A 14,445-nucleotide genomic window follows, 5' to 3' on the forward strand; every position below is an offset into this window, starting at 1 on the left:
CTTTCTTATTTCTTCAAAGAAAGATTCCCATTTAGAATAAGGAAAGTCAAATAGGGAAGGAAAGGCTAAAAGAACCAATTTTTCTTGTTTTACCACTTCAGCTACAGCGATCAAGGGTTCGTGTTAAGTTTCGAACTTGTGAAGAATTGCCAGTGGGAGACTGTTTCTTTCTCTAATTCCATAGTCTTTCAGCCAACAAAGCACTCTAATTTATGTATTAGAAATACTATTTGCTCGTAGCCTAGAGGTGTAGACAGGAATGCTATGTCAAGGCTAGGTTAGGTGCCTGGGAAAGCCTAGGATAGGAGCTCTTGGGCACATTACCCCTGCTACAGTTGAGACGGTCCCAGTCTTTTCTCTTTTTAGGTAATTAGGATCATTAAGAGGTGCTTAGAGGGGTGATACCAGAACGAATAGTTATTCTCACTTTAGGTCATATGGTGTAGCTGAAAGATCTACAAGTGTTTACCGTGATTCATCTTGAATTCCAATTATGTCCCTGCATTTCTGGTGTCCTTCTTGCTTCACTTCTTCTACTTGGACGGGGGAAGCCACTGGAGTCCCCGCCTCTAGTTGAGGGGCTTCCGGGACCCCCTCGATTTGTGGGGCTTCCGGGTTGACCGGAGGATGATGACTCCCCCGTTTCCAAATTCGCTTTTGGGGTAAGTCAAGAATTTCATCTTCCCTCGGTCGTTTACCAAGTGAGGTCTGTTCCCCCCTTAATCTTCTGCACGTGGCCGTGCCTACTAAAATAATAGTACAAATAGCACAGAGTAGTACTGACGTTTCAAATGAACTAAGTAAAATATTGTTCTCCATACTTAAGAAAGCATGATTGTAGCTCCGCTTCTTGCTTTGCTCTAAGCAGAAAGACTTATCTGAAATCGCAGGTTGGGTTTTCCAACCAAAAGAAAGACATGGGAGTCTTTGTGCATCTTCTTCTTCGTAACCCAAGGACCGACGAACAGAAATTGAAACAACGCAACCGTACTATACTATCTATTTACGATAATTTGATTGCTGACAACATCACGCTTCTCTTTCTTATTCTTTTTTATATAACTGTCACTTTACCGGGCCGGAAAAGTGACACCGTCACGTCTCAGGGTCGTATGCCTGGAACAAGAAGGGTCGTCGTACAATTTCCATTTCGGCGATTACAAAAAAGAAGGAGGCGAGCTCCCTATCCCTCTTTGTCTTTCCACTTCCGGAACAAACACTTCGTAAAATTATTTTGAGTCCCGGCCCGGTTTTTCCCCACTAACCAATTACGTTACGACCACTGAACAAACTTGGTTGACGAACATGGTTTATGCGCCGCTAATCTAGCGGCTTGTCGAGCATTTGACAAACTCACACCATCCATTTCAAATGGGATTTGTCCCGTGGACACACGAGCAATCCAACCCGTAGGATTTCCTTTTCCTCTTCCCATTCGAACTTCTGCGGGTTTCCCCGTAATAGGAAGATCTGCGAGAACTCTTACCCATATCTTACAATTTCTTCGGAATTGTCCGCTCATAGCACGACGGAATTGTCCGATTGTAGCCCGACGCGCTGCTTCAATGGCTCGATATGAAAGACGACCAGCTCTACTACTTTTGGTGCCATATCTTCCAAAACCAAGTTGTGTACCATCCGGTTCGCGACCCCTACTACATCTGCATTTACTATATTTACTATATTTCGTACGTTTCGGATATAGCACGTCCCTTCTTATTTTGACTATATGAGATCCGCACTTTGACACCTGAAATTCCGTCACGAGTAGATACTTCCGCAGGAGCATAATCGATTTTCTGGTTAAATACATTACAAGATGTTTTTCCATACTTTCCGCATTCAGTTCTAGCTATTTCCGCACCCCCTAATCGACCAGAACAACAAATACGTATCCCCTCCACCCCTTTTGGCATTATTAATGGAATATCCTTAACTATTTTACTAAAAATGGAACGAAATGAGATTGGATTGTTCCTCAGTTGAAAAGAGATGTCTTGAGCAATCAGAGAAGCACTTTGATAAACTGATTTGATCTTTACCGACTCAATTAAGGTATTAGTGTTTGTTCTATTAGACAAAAAAGATCGCATTTTTTGCACTTCGTTCAAATAAGAGTTGTACCCGTACGGAATTCTCCTCTTTCTCAGTATGATCTCTATCATCATCTCTATTCCCTTTATCAATTTGCCTATCCTACCTAGGTCTATGAATTTCTCTATCAATTCCATTACCTTATCCTTACCCATGAGGTTCCTACATTTGATCCTTAATTGACCTAGGAGTTGTTCCCGGGCATACTCATAAAATGGGTTATTATACACCCCAACCCCATCCCTTGAAAAAAAAAAGGTAGCACCGAAGAAAGGAAAGAGCGAGATGGTGGTTTTTGTTGTTCCCGCGAAGCGAAGATCATTCGCTTGGCGAATGAAGTGGATCAACCTCTTTTTGGCTCGGGCCAAACACTTTTTATCGCTGGTCGAGCTTTCTACAAAAAAAGCGATGCGAGAGCGTATTCTCTTATCTAAGCTTCCTCCCTTCGCTCCCCCCATCGTAGATGGTTCAGCCACACCCGGTGCCACGAAATGATTGAGAACTACGACGGGGTCGAAATGCATTTTGTTCTTTGTATTAAAAAAGTATTGCATGACCGAATAATTCAAGGAGGGGCGCACAGCGGGGAGGGTCCTTTTTAGTAGATGACTCGTCGGGCCGTCAGAGCGGGACTTCTTTGGTAAAAAAAAGAACTTGAATAACTTTGTTTTTATGAAGGAGTCGTCATTTTCTATCAGGAAGGCTATGTCATTTACAACCCCGGCGTATTTCGGATGCTTGAAGGCCCCGCTCACCCGAAGTGATTTAGAAAAATTCTTCTTTCTCGATGGTGATCGGTCATGGTATCCATAACGTTGCATCTTTTTCGGCCAAATCCTGATTTCGTTTTGCTTCTCCCGGTCGATCGACTCGACTCTTTTCCCTGCCCCCCGGCCTCTCACTTCGTTTCGTTCTTCCTCTGTACCCTCGCTTGAATGAAGACACCCGATCGGCCCGACTTTCCCAAATGCCCACCACCGGCCCTTATCCTTTCCGGGTCTTGATTTGTCGCGTCGTTTTAGTCGTAGTGGTCGACGGGGAAGAAAGAAATGAATGAATGTCCTTTTGGGAAAATGTAGAATAATACACCTACCGAGACGAAAGCCAAAGGTGAGTCTCGTAGGTGGACGTATCGAACTGAAATAAGATCTAAGATTGACATCTTGATACAATGATTTACCATAATAATAAATAGAGTCAATGGTGACAGAGCCGTGGGAAAAGCCGCTTCTTTTTTGCGGCGGGGGCTTCCATTCACCAGCGCAGACTACATACACGTGCTCTCTGAACCGTGCTAGATAGTCACCCATCACACGGCTCTCAAACCCAACCTGTGGTGGATCCCGGGGGACAAAGCAAAGTAAAAGCGCTTGATCCTTTGCCCCATACTTGGAGATCTTCCTCCCCGCCGATCAAGCAGCAACGCTGCTCGTGATAGGCTTAGCTTAAGCCGCTAACGTTCGGTTCGGATAAGTAAGAAAGTCCCTTCGGTCGGTTCGCTCAGGTGGTCTTCCCTTATTTTCCCTAACGTTCAGAGTTGTTCTGGTTTTAGAAAGGAGCACCGCCAAGTCCACTAGGGGCGCCCTGAATGAATAAGAAATGGACAGCTGAGGCATATCTCAGTAGCTTGCATGAAAAATAGAAGATAATAAGTTAGATGTCGATTACACACCTGAGGTTGGTAAGAACTGAGGGACAATGCCCCCCTCGCAGGGCCCATCAGCGAAGCAACTGCTACTTAATCGGGCGGTTTGCTTTCGTGCAAGGCCCCCGCTGCTGGAACAGGCGGTTGTCATTTTCAAGTAAACGCCCCACCCCAGAAGGACGCCCTCGCTCTATTGGCAAAACGCTTCGAAAGAAGAACGTATCGCCAAGGCCCCGACCGGCCGGCCCGCCCCCTTTCTTTGCCCGCCGGCCGCCTAGCTCGTTATTCTTTGAGATCTGGATAGAGTCTCGCTTCGGGGCGGGGGAAGCATGGATTCGATAGATCTATCGAATCCATGCTGCAAGCAGCAAGCGTAGGCTAAAAAGGCAATAGTCTAACGTTGGGGTAGGGCGCGCCAAAACAACCGGGGGCCCCGGAGGGGTCAGTACAAAAGTACTATATTCTTTCCACTTACTTTCATTGGCTAGCTGCCTTTTGTAGCGCGCGTACTCTGATCCTCTTCTACGAATCTACAACTCTCTTTACTGAGCGAGACTTCATCTATATCCCTAAAAGTGGATTTTGATTCCCATTTTTTCTTTGAATGACAGCTTCAACTAGGCTCCACCTTAGAGAGGGTTTTCGGTTTTTTTTAATCAAGATAGGGTCAGGGGCGCGTCGGAACGGTAGCTGCAAGGTCTCATCCGAGAGTCCAATCTCTTTGTACTGTGCTTTTATGTCTTTGAATAAAAAAGAAAGAAGGGGGTCGATTTAGGCTCCTTCCCTTCCACTGCATAGCTGCGCTATCAGGTACTACGAGCCCTCTGCCCCACGCATCTAACCAGCTCGCGTGGTTCACCGGTTCCACCGAAAACTCTCATTTGTTGAAGCGGAGCATAGTGCGGCGCCGAGCGAAAAAGGTCTCTTTTTTCGGTTTATTCACTGATCTGAAATGAAACTTAGCACTTGTTTTTTTCTTGATTCCTGGGGCTAGGCGTTCGCAGAATCAGTCTATCCGAACCGCAGACGCACTTTTAAGATCAGTGACGGCCTCTCCAGCGGAGCTGGGCGCCGGGGCCCTGGATGCGCTAGCGATCGGCACATTAGGGGAGTAGAGTACTTGCCCGGGTTTCTCGGCCTGGTATCCTTATCCTCGCGTTCATGATATCTACATTCAACTGTGCCCCGGAGACACGGTCGAAGCACGCCCGCCCCGTGTGCGTCTTTCACGACATGCTCTGGTCCCGGGTTTCTTCCTGTGGTCTTCTAGCGTTAGAAGAAGTCGTGTCCGTCCCGGACATCTGCAACGTCCTCTCACGCCTTTGGGGGGACAAACAAAGATCAGGAAAAGACGGACCGAACCCATTCGGTGACTTTCGCGGTCGCCCTCACTGAACCGACTTGGATCTGAACTACGATTCAGATCAAGTCTTACCGAAATTGGATTTCCTTTTCGTGCCATATGTCGCTTAGACTTTACTTTTGCCCCTTTCTGCCCTTTCCTCTATTTGTTCGATAGGGTCCTCGTTCTATTCTAATTCTAAACCCATTGTCGTCCACAGTTTCCTTGTCGACGCGAAGGGGCAAGCAGCCCCCAAACAAAGTCTGAGATCAGAACTCATACCGCGGTTGTGGCCGCATGCAAGTTCTTCAATATTTAGAGAGTATGTGTTAGTACGAGATCGCGCTATCAACTTATTTAATCTTTCTCGATGAAGCAAGAAAACGGATGCGCCTAGCGCTAGTTGCTCAATCCGTTGCTTGTTTGGTTGATTAGGACAAAATTGTATCCCTTAGGAACCGTACATGCACCTTTGTTTGGATGCCGATTGAATATTGTTACAATACGAAATACTTGAAGGCCACACGCAATTGACTCACCTACATTTTATGCTCCCACCTTTTTGTAGACTCAGCTTCTGCCTCTGGGGAAGCACTCACATTATGATCGAATTACAATGTGCAGGTTTTGTGACCACCACTGATGCTTGCTGTGGGCTGGGCAAGTATGGAGGCCTATTCTATTCATGTGTGTTCTTCCACGGATGGCGTGCTGCGACGCATCGAGCCATGTCGGGTGCAATTCATCTAACTAACTCCACCTTCCTCCTACGGGTCTGCAGTCAAAAGAGTTGTTCAGTCATATGGTATGTATACATAAATCTGCTTTTCACTCTTCTGCAATGGGATTCGGACATGATCCAATCGACCTTCCTCTACTTGTTGATGGCCTGTACTGTAAAGAAGAGCCCAGCGGATGGAAGCTGTTGAGTGGAGCTTCACCTGGCTGGATAAAAGCACTCTACCTAGGCTTGTAATAACTAGTACTTTCTATAATGCTTGGTTCCAACTAATAATACATCATGGTACCTTATATTCTTTAACTACTAACGGAACTGAGATAGGCCTGCCTGGGTAAAGAATAAGAAAAAACGTTCCGGTAATAGAGATTGCCTTTAGCAGGAAGATGAGTAGATCGCTCACCTGGAACTTCTTAGCCCTCTTTCCTTTAGAAGAAAAACCTTTGTGAATGCTCGCCCTGGACCAAGGCTGGCTATAGGCGGATCGCCCAACCGATCATAATCATAGGTTCAACCACACCAGAAAAGTGTTTATACATTTGGAAGACTTACTACACTGGAACCTAGATATCAACTAAACTAGGAAGTAGAAGCTAGGGCAGAGCCGTTTGTTTACCAAACGAACTTATCGCCGTGCTCGTGGGCTATGCTTCAAGTGCGGGGAACTACCCTGTATGCGGTCCATGTACCCTCGCCTGCGGCTCCTGTGCTCATGGTCCCGTTTTTTCTCTTCGCTTCGCCAAAAAGAAAGGAAGAGAAGAGGTCGGAAAGATCACACACAGTACGAAAGCAAGCATAAACCAAACGAAAACCGATGTAGCGAGAAAGAGGGCACCGTCCTTCCTTTTTGGAGCCAAGGGAGCCTTTGGCCTATCTGTCAGTATGTTGTGCATTCTCTCACTTCCAAAATAGCATATAATGGATGTCATGTACCAGCTATCTCTGAAAAGGTAGAAGGGCCCTTTAGGGACAGCAAGAGTTGCTTAGTGCTCAATAGTGCTTGCAAAGAACGTTCAAGATAGCTGACTGACTGAGCTACTTCCGTAATAGGGGTCCTTTCTTTTCAAATCCGACCCACCCCCATCGATTTTAAAATATGCATTGAGAAAGAGCTTACCGGTAAATACCCTATCCCCTGTCTGAACTCTTGGAAGAACTTAGACTTGGGCACTTGTAACATGGTTGGAGGCATAGACTTGGAGTCCAAACGCCATTCCCTAAAACCTTATGAGTAGCTTACTATCCTGCCTGGGTACTTCGCAAGTCCTGCTGCTATCCAATTAGGCTGGCTTCATTACGTAGAGCGGATCCACCCATACATAATAGGAGTACTCTTAAAGTAAGACCTTTAGAGCCTATATATAGTATAGCTTAGTAGCGGCCGGCTGTTCAATTTGAGAAAGGCCCATCTCCTGATTGTCTCAAATCGAATAAAACTCTTTAGCAATTGGTCTGACAGAACGGATGGTAAGGTGGGGGACCCATACCTTTATTCTATTCCCGTGCTTAGAGCGAGTGAATGAAAAGCTACGCCTGCTGCTTGTGTTGATTGAAAAGAAACCTGTCTAATTGAATATGCTAGTAATCAATCGCTGCGCGCCTCTCATCATTTCCTGTGCTTCTGCTCGTATGCCAATAAGTAAGTTTAAGCTTTATGCATATGGCTCAAATCTCTTTGCTTTTATTTATCAATTAACAACTTCTTTTTAGCTCTGACATGGCCTAGAAAAAGGTGGTGTCAAAGCCTGGAATGCTTGGAAATCTCATTATTGGCAAAGCAGATGCATACATAGTTAGGGTCAAAGAGTTATTGAAGAAGTCATCATGTGATCGATTGACCAGGAAATAACCTTATTTGGACTTAGAAGCTACTGGTGCGGAAGAAGGAAGCGTAGCTGAGTCATTCCTTATATCGAATCTTATTACCAGCTTTCATAGTGAGCAAAGCACCCGGCGCAGTACAAGGCTAAGATGTAAGTAGGTGCACAGTACCCTCACGCAATAGCATTTAGTGGAGCTATTAAAAAGTAGATGGAGTATGCTTTTCCGAAGAAGAGTGATCCTGGGTAAAGGCAAAGTGTGTCAAGCAGGAATATCGTTTTTGGATCCATGCATAAGTTGGCGAAGATGGTCTAACTTAAGACTTTTCAACCTGAGCATGCGTGCTGTGGATTTGATGTGGAAAGAAGGAAGAAAAGGTTGGATAGCTCTATAATTAATAAGAATCTCAAGTGAAAGGGATCTATCCTGTTGCAGTGAAGGTTATTAAAAAATAGCTTGAACAGAAGTTCGGTATTCAAATAACATACCGAAATAAAAACTTTGGCAAGGAAACTAATTAGCAATGTGGGGGATATATGGCTTAAAGTGGGATGATTCTCTCATAGAAGTAGGGGCAGGAGGAGATAATGAGTCTCAATCCAGGCAGTGTTGTGGACGTCAGCGGTAGAGATAAACTCAAAGACAAAGGATGAGATTTGCATCCATTAGCCAACATTTCCAACGCTTTCTTATTGCTCTTGGTGCCTAACTCGCAGACATTAATTGGTGTACTCTCTGCATTTCACCTCAAAGTAAAATGGAAGGGTCTTCTTTCCGTTCCGCTGCGAACGCAGTTTCTGGATTTTGAGCTTGCTTTTGCTCTTATGGAAAATGAGAGGATGAATGGTAATGCTTTTTTAGAGCATAGCATGAAGCAATAGGGATGAAGGAGGGTCTTGTTCGTAATCCATGCAAAAAGGCTTAGTAGAAGCAGTGAAAAAGGTGCACACATCGGACGCTTTAGTAGCCTGCCTTTTACCACTTACTATACCACACCACAAGTACACACAGGTACTGGCCTTAATCTTTGTCATTAAGTCCGCACACCCTTCAATTTTCCATAGTATGCTACGATAGGTTCTTCTTGTAGTAGGTAGAGCAAGCAATTCTTCACTGAAACTAGGGAGAGGGCGAATAAACGACCGAACTACCATCTATCATAAGGAAAGTACCAGGGCAAGGGACTTGAATCTCATTTTGCTGGATAACTCTTTCCAAAGCTGCAAGAAAGGTAAAGAATGAAAACAAATACTTTAAAGAATACAAGCCTTAGCCTAGTTTCAAAGAAGAAGTTTGTTCCGTCTTATCTTCTATGAAGGCGGGTAGGGCTCTTTTCACATTACCAGTGGAGTTTCTCTTTATTCGACCCAGACTTTGAAGCTAAGGAAACACCTTCTAGTTTCAAAATGTATATATTAACTGGTCCCTATTCAAATAGAAAGTTTGACCTCAACCCTATTATAATCATGCTACTACACCATGGCTAGCATCCCTATGACAATGACCAGTTCGTGCCCATTCTAGCCATGCCCGTGCCAGAGACGGATCATACCCTATTGACTTAGGCTGAGCGAAGCTTTCTTCTTATGCTGTGTCATAGCCTATGGGAAAGGCCAGTTGCCCACTAGCATAACTATCCTACGCACGATTTTGAGTTGTCTGCTCTAATATTCGCACTGAAGATCTGTGGGTGCCGACTTTTCAAAATCACCAGACAATAAAAGAAAAATGCATCAGGAATGAAATCTGACACAGCGTGGCTGGAACTAATTAAACATTACGATCTCGTCAAGGATTATGCAGCTAAGGAGTGGTGGCTGAGGCAGTGGAAAGAGAAAAGCCAATATGGCGTGGTGACGAGTGAGGTGCAACTCTTGAAATAGATGCAGCAGATTTGTGCCTTGGTAAGAAGAATTAGTGGACAAACTGACAACGAGAGAGGGGGGACCGAGCCAACGAGGAAGAGCACTGTTCTTATGCTAAAATCCATTATGGTACATACACCGGGGCAGGATACCCGATAGGCATAGGCAAGGTGGAAGAGATCAAATAAGACATTGAGAAAAGGATGCAAAAAAGAAAAGAACGAAGTTGCAAGAAAGAGAGAAAAGAGCATACTATAGACTCCGCGAATACAAGTCAGTAGACTCAGCGATTACAAGTCAGTATTTGTCTCACCGTACGTCTTCTTCACCCCGACTTGCTTCTTTCTGCTCTTTTCATTCAAATAAGCTCTTCCCACAACCTTTCATTGCCATTTGTCTTCGAATCCTCTTCGGCAACGCTGGGCCGGTCGAAGGGCGCTTCCAGCTCGTTAAAGCAACCACAGGAGAAGAACCACAAGGAACGGCACTACAGGTATGGTACGAACCATGCTCTAAGATTGATAAACTACATCATCCAAGACTTCAATACGAATCCATAGGTGAGGAGAGCAAGCCAATGAAGTCAGCCCATTAGCTAGATTGGCAATAAGCATTACAGGAGTCAGTCTGTCCAGTATGTAAGCCATGAGTCTACTACTTAAGCCTATGCAGTCTGTCCAGTATGCCTCATGCTGTAGTATGTCCGATATGTCATGTAAGCCATGGAGTGTATGGACTAAGTAAAAGCAATGGGCTAGGATTGGGACTGCCTACCTTCTACAACCATTCCTACAGGACACCAACTATGCTGCCTAGGGCTATCATGAACACAAGGACAGAGTGAGGATTTGATTCACCTTAATCGCTACGCGCCTTGATTAATGATATTTAATTCATCCTTTCTATATGATATTGAAAGAGTCTAGTGGGTGAGAAAGATCAAGTAAAATAAAACTCCAAGACTTCAATACGAGTCCTATAAACAATAAAGGGACAGTTAAAGAGAACAGACTAAACAGTAGCGGAAGGTAGTCCATTACAGATGCCGCAGTGCCTTTATTAATTATAAAAGCAGTTATGACTAAACAGATGTCACAGTAGCCCAAGCCATAGGCCCTTACTTAATATAATATAATAGGCTTTCTTATCCACGGAAGAAAATGTGTGGTACTGGATGTGGCCTCCCTAATATTTGAATCGCATCATCCCCGGTGCCATGATCTATCACTTCCTTCGCAGTTTTCTTCTCCTCAACGAATGATAAAATAGGATCACCTCTTGCACCAAAGCAACACACTAATAGGTAGTCTCATCATAGGTCTAATCTTGCCCCACTTTCACTAAGGGAGAAGAATCAAAGGCTTTGACTTAGGCACTGCTGGCCCGTACGGAAGTGCTGCGAGCAGAAGTGAAATGAATGGGCAACGAGTCCAGATGTATGAATTCCCTAAATGGATGGAGACGATATTCTTCAACAACAAGATGAAGAAGGAAAAGCCGAAGTAGATGACCTATGAATGGGGGAAAACCTACAGATGAAAAGCAGGATATAAGTTTGTTTGATAGTAAGCTAAGCTCGTAGGAGCCGCAAGAGGCCATGTTGGAGGAGCTAAGAGCACTTGAAAAGAATCAAACTTGGGATCTTGTCAAACTCCCTAAGACAGCCTGCTACGAGCCCACTATTTGCACTACACTACTAGTTATCTCACTTGAAACCCTTTGGAAAGGACCCACAAATAGCAAGAACCATAGGGCGGAAAGGGGCAAAAGTAAAGTAAAGTTGTGGCAGAGAGTATGACCACACATAGTTTTTTTCCTGGGTGGGGGGTTAGGTATCCCCTTTCCTATCTGTCTTACTTTCATGTCCTGGCTTTCTATTTGCAAATTCCTAGTAGGCCAGTGTCCCTTTCAAATTGGTTACGGGGGCCTACCTCTTTCATAAAGCTGGAGTCTTTCCCAAGCACGCTTAATGGGGCAGGGATACGGTTTTCTAACCAGTTGTTTACCAGAAAGTATAAGTTTCTACTTTTTGACCATCCCCGCTTAGCGCCCTTCGCTTCTTTGCAATGGCTTTCGTTCTAAGCACTAGGCTAAAAAGAAGCTTCTTCCTCTGTGAAAATAAGTCAGATTTAGTTGAGATTCGGCTTTGCCTTAGCTTGGCCAACAGTCCATCCGCTTTCAGTATTGATGAAGAACGCAGGTACCCTATAAGCAGAAGTACAAGCCAACGCCGAGAAGATAGGAATCAGTAAGAAGTCGTACAAGCATAGCATGAAGCAATAGGGATGAAGGAGGGATAAGATAAGACTCAAGAGCTATAAGCTAACCTTGGGGTTCCTTATAAGCATAAGCACTTGTCTTCTTTCTAACATCACCAGGTGTCAAGCCACCCGGTTCTCTTCCTCTATCCTTCTGTACGAGTTATCCGGTGCTTAGGCTTGGATTCCTCCCACCTGAGCATTCTACTTCCCCCTATTGGCTTACAACTCTCGCCCTCTAGTTACATACTATCTTCTTACTGTGGATCACCATCTTGTTAGGCATTCCACGAATTCCAAATTTCTTTAATGCGACTCAAAAATTATTGCGATAAGTTAGACCTGCTGGGAGGAGATTACCTCTGAGAAACTTCTCATTTTTCTTGGTGGGACAGGGTTGCTTGTCTCTTTTACAGATAGTGGGGGCATCAAAGTTAGGATTCCTTTAAAGATGTGGGGGAAAAGTATTAGCACTGGTAGACTGGTCCAGGAGTTTAGGGGTGGCCTTAACCGTCTCACAATGGCAAACTTCCTCAAGCTACTCAATGAACACGTTGAGGCCTACCTACGCACTTCTTTCCAATATCCTCTATCTAAAAATCAAGTCGTTACGCATTTCTCGCTTCCACAAGGACGAAAAAATAGGACGATTACGGAACTTTTTCTGTCCCCAACTTTTCCCACATTTATTCGTTTACTTTTTCGTATCACTAATTCAGGAAAGTCCCTCTATGGACTGATGTTCTCCGTTTTACGGATCCAAAAGTGGGTAACGCATTGCGATCTCTAGATTTTATGGCTGATGCTTATAATATGCCCGCTGCAGAAGCGAAACCTGTTGCCATCGTCATTTCAATCACAATTAAGGGAGACCGAACGGGTTCAAGGCATTGGGCAGAATGAACGCTTTTTCCTCTCCTTTATCCTTGGATTTCTACCCTTAACCAGTACGACGATAGGAAAGATAAGTTGATAAGCGAACTCAGAAAAGGATCAATTCCAGAAGAAGAGACCTCGACTCTGAGTTTAGTAGAGTATAGTCCACGGTGAACGAACGAGTCCCTAGGATAAGTTAAATTGGTAGGTCGAGCTAAGCCAGATGATTAGTAATCAAGATTAGACCAAAACAACTACCGGGGAAATCCTCAACGTGATAAAATACTATTTCATTGAGATGAAAGATGCAAATGGCAAGTCCTCAATGTGGACGATCCCCAGATATACTTCTGCTCTTCTGGGAAATTAGATGGCAAATAAGCATTCGTCAGGAAGGAGGGACGGACTTTGCTTTGGCGGGATCAGGAATTTCCAAATCCTACTCTTTATCACCTTAGATTATATATAATGAAGAAGAAAGGAGTGATTCCTCGAGTAGATTTATGTTTCTGCTGAATGAATAAATATGAGATGGAGGGTCACACTTACGATGGCACGCACCGCACTTCGAGAGGAAGGGGTCTTCGGTTCGCATTCTTTTCATCGTCGACAACGCGCTAGTTTGCGAAAAATCCCTTGCCTTGCTTCTTAGGAGGAGAGGAGTACGCATCCCGTGCCAACTACATAATGCCTGATGGCCAAACAAGGCTTCTGACTACGAAAGACACCACCCCAGCAGGGAAAGGCGTGAAGCGTAAAAAGCAGCTAATCTGGAAGTCCGGTAGTAATCGAAGTAATCCGTCAAGGCGAGCCAAAGAAGGAACCGAGAAATCTGAGAATTGGCAATCCAGAAGTGGGTGTCGGAAAAGAAGAGACAAGACTTTCCCTCATTCATTCCTTAGATTAGGACGGGGAAGCTTCCTAGAGAGTAGTTAACCCGGGTTAGCTTTGATGGACTACTTACTGGCGCACGGTATTCATATGAGAAAAGGTTGTTCGTGGATAACAGTTGTATTTCTTTACTTGACCCGTACTTCCTTCCCTTAACCTGATCCAGCTAGTCTTTCCTAAGAGATAGGAAGCCGAGAAACTAAACAGGGGATAGCTATCGAGAGAAGCATCGAAAGTATAGAACCCCGGAGCGAGGGGAAGGTCGGATCCTTGACCGAGAGGAGGCCATCCCGAGTTGGTAAGAGGTTGGAAAAGAGGAAAGCAGCTACCCGACCGCGCTAGTTGCTCAATCCGTGGCTTGTGATACTAAAGAAACCAAGCAAGAAAACGGATGCTATGCTAGTTAGCGCTACGAGCAATCAAACGGATATGCTCAAAGGAAAGAACGGACATTTCTACGAGTGAACTCTTCATTCAATAAACAAAGCATGATTGGAGCAAGCTGCCTTGACCAATATACTGGACCATCTGAGAAGAAAGGGGTGATTCCTACTATGACACCAGATAATCCACCAGAGAATAGTCAATCCTAAACTAGATAAAGCCGAGTATGCGAGGAAGCCTAGGTAGCTGTTTGATCGGAGGAAGCACGGCGGAAGGAGGCGGCTAGAACATTCCCTCAAGGAAGAAGCCATATGTTGTCTTACCATGAGCTGTATCCATTGGTCAAAATGGAAATCATTGGTTATTAGTTCGGAAAAGAGTATCAGTCCCGGATAAATCCACTTAAGAAGCTGCTTCTTTTGCTGGGAGCAAGGAACGAACAAGAAAGGTCTTGAGCTGCCAAGAAGAATTCAAAGCGTAGGGTGCACTGCACCCTGGCGGCTACTCTGGTTAATCGCATTACGGTGATC

The 14,445-nt window shown here is 44.7% G+C and overlaps 2 protein-coding genes across 3 annotated transcripts in view; both read right to left on the reverse strand.

The window, feature by feature from the left end:
• Positions 1-1,050: 1,050 nt before the first annotated feature.
• Positions 1,051-5,225, reverse strand: LOC118475669 (ribosomal protein S3, mitochondrial). Of its 2 annotated transcripts, XM_035963917.1 has the most exons (2): positions 5,128-5,225; positions 1,051-3,285 (listed from the first exon to the last, which is right to left on the reverse strand). In XM_035963917.1, exons 1-2 carry the CDS (start codon positions 5,199-5,201, stop codon positions 1,680-1,682), a joined length of 1,680 nt encoding a protein of 559 aa, XP_035819810.1. In that variant the 5' UTR covers positions 5,202-5,225; the 3' UTR covers positions 1,051-1,679. The 2 variants fall into 2 exon arrangements, with proteins under 2 accessions (XP_035819810.1, XP_035819809.1); XM_035963916.1 differs by lacking the exon at positions 5,128-5,225 and having other exon boundaries at positions 1,051-3,431.
• The window catches only part of LOC118475670 (NADH-ubiquinone oxidoreductase chain 4), a gene marked incomplete at its 5' end in the record, with an annotated part of 20,024 nt that continues 10,065 nt past the window's right edge, over positions 4,487-14,445 (reverse strand). The window contains one exon of the mRNA XM_035963918.1: positions 4,487-14,445. This exon is cut by the window's right edge and continues 2,935 nt beyond it.

The sequence above is a fragment of the Zea mays genome, unplaced genomic scaffold, assembly GCF_902167145.1.
Source record: "Zea mays cultivar B73 unplaced genomic scaffold, Zm-B73-REFERENCE-NAM-5.0 scaffold_548, whole genome shotgun sequence".
Taxonomy (NCBI): domain Eukaryota; kingdom Viridiplantae; phylum Streptophyta; class Magnoliopsida; order Poales; family Poaceae; genus Zea; species Zea mays.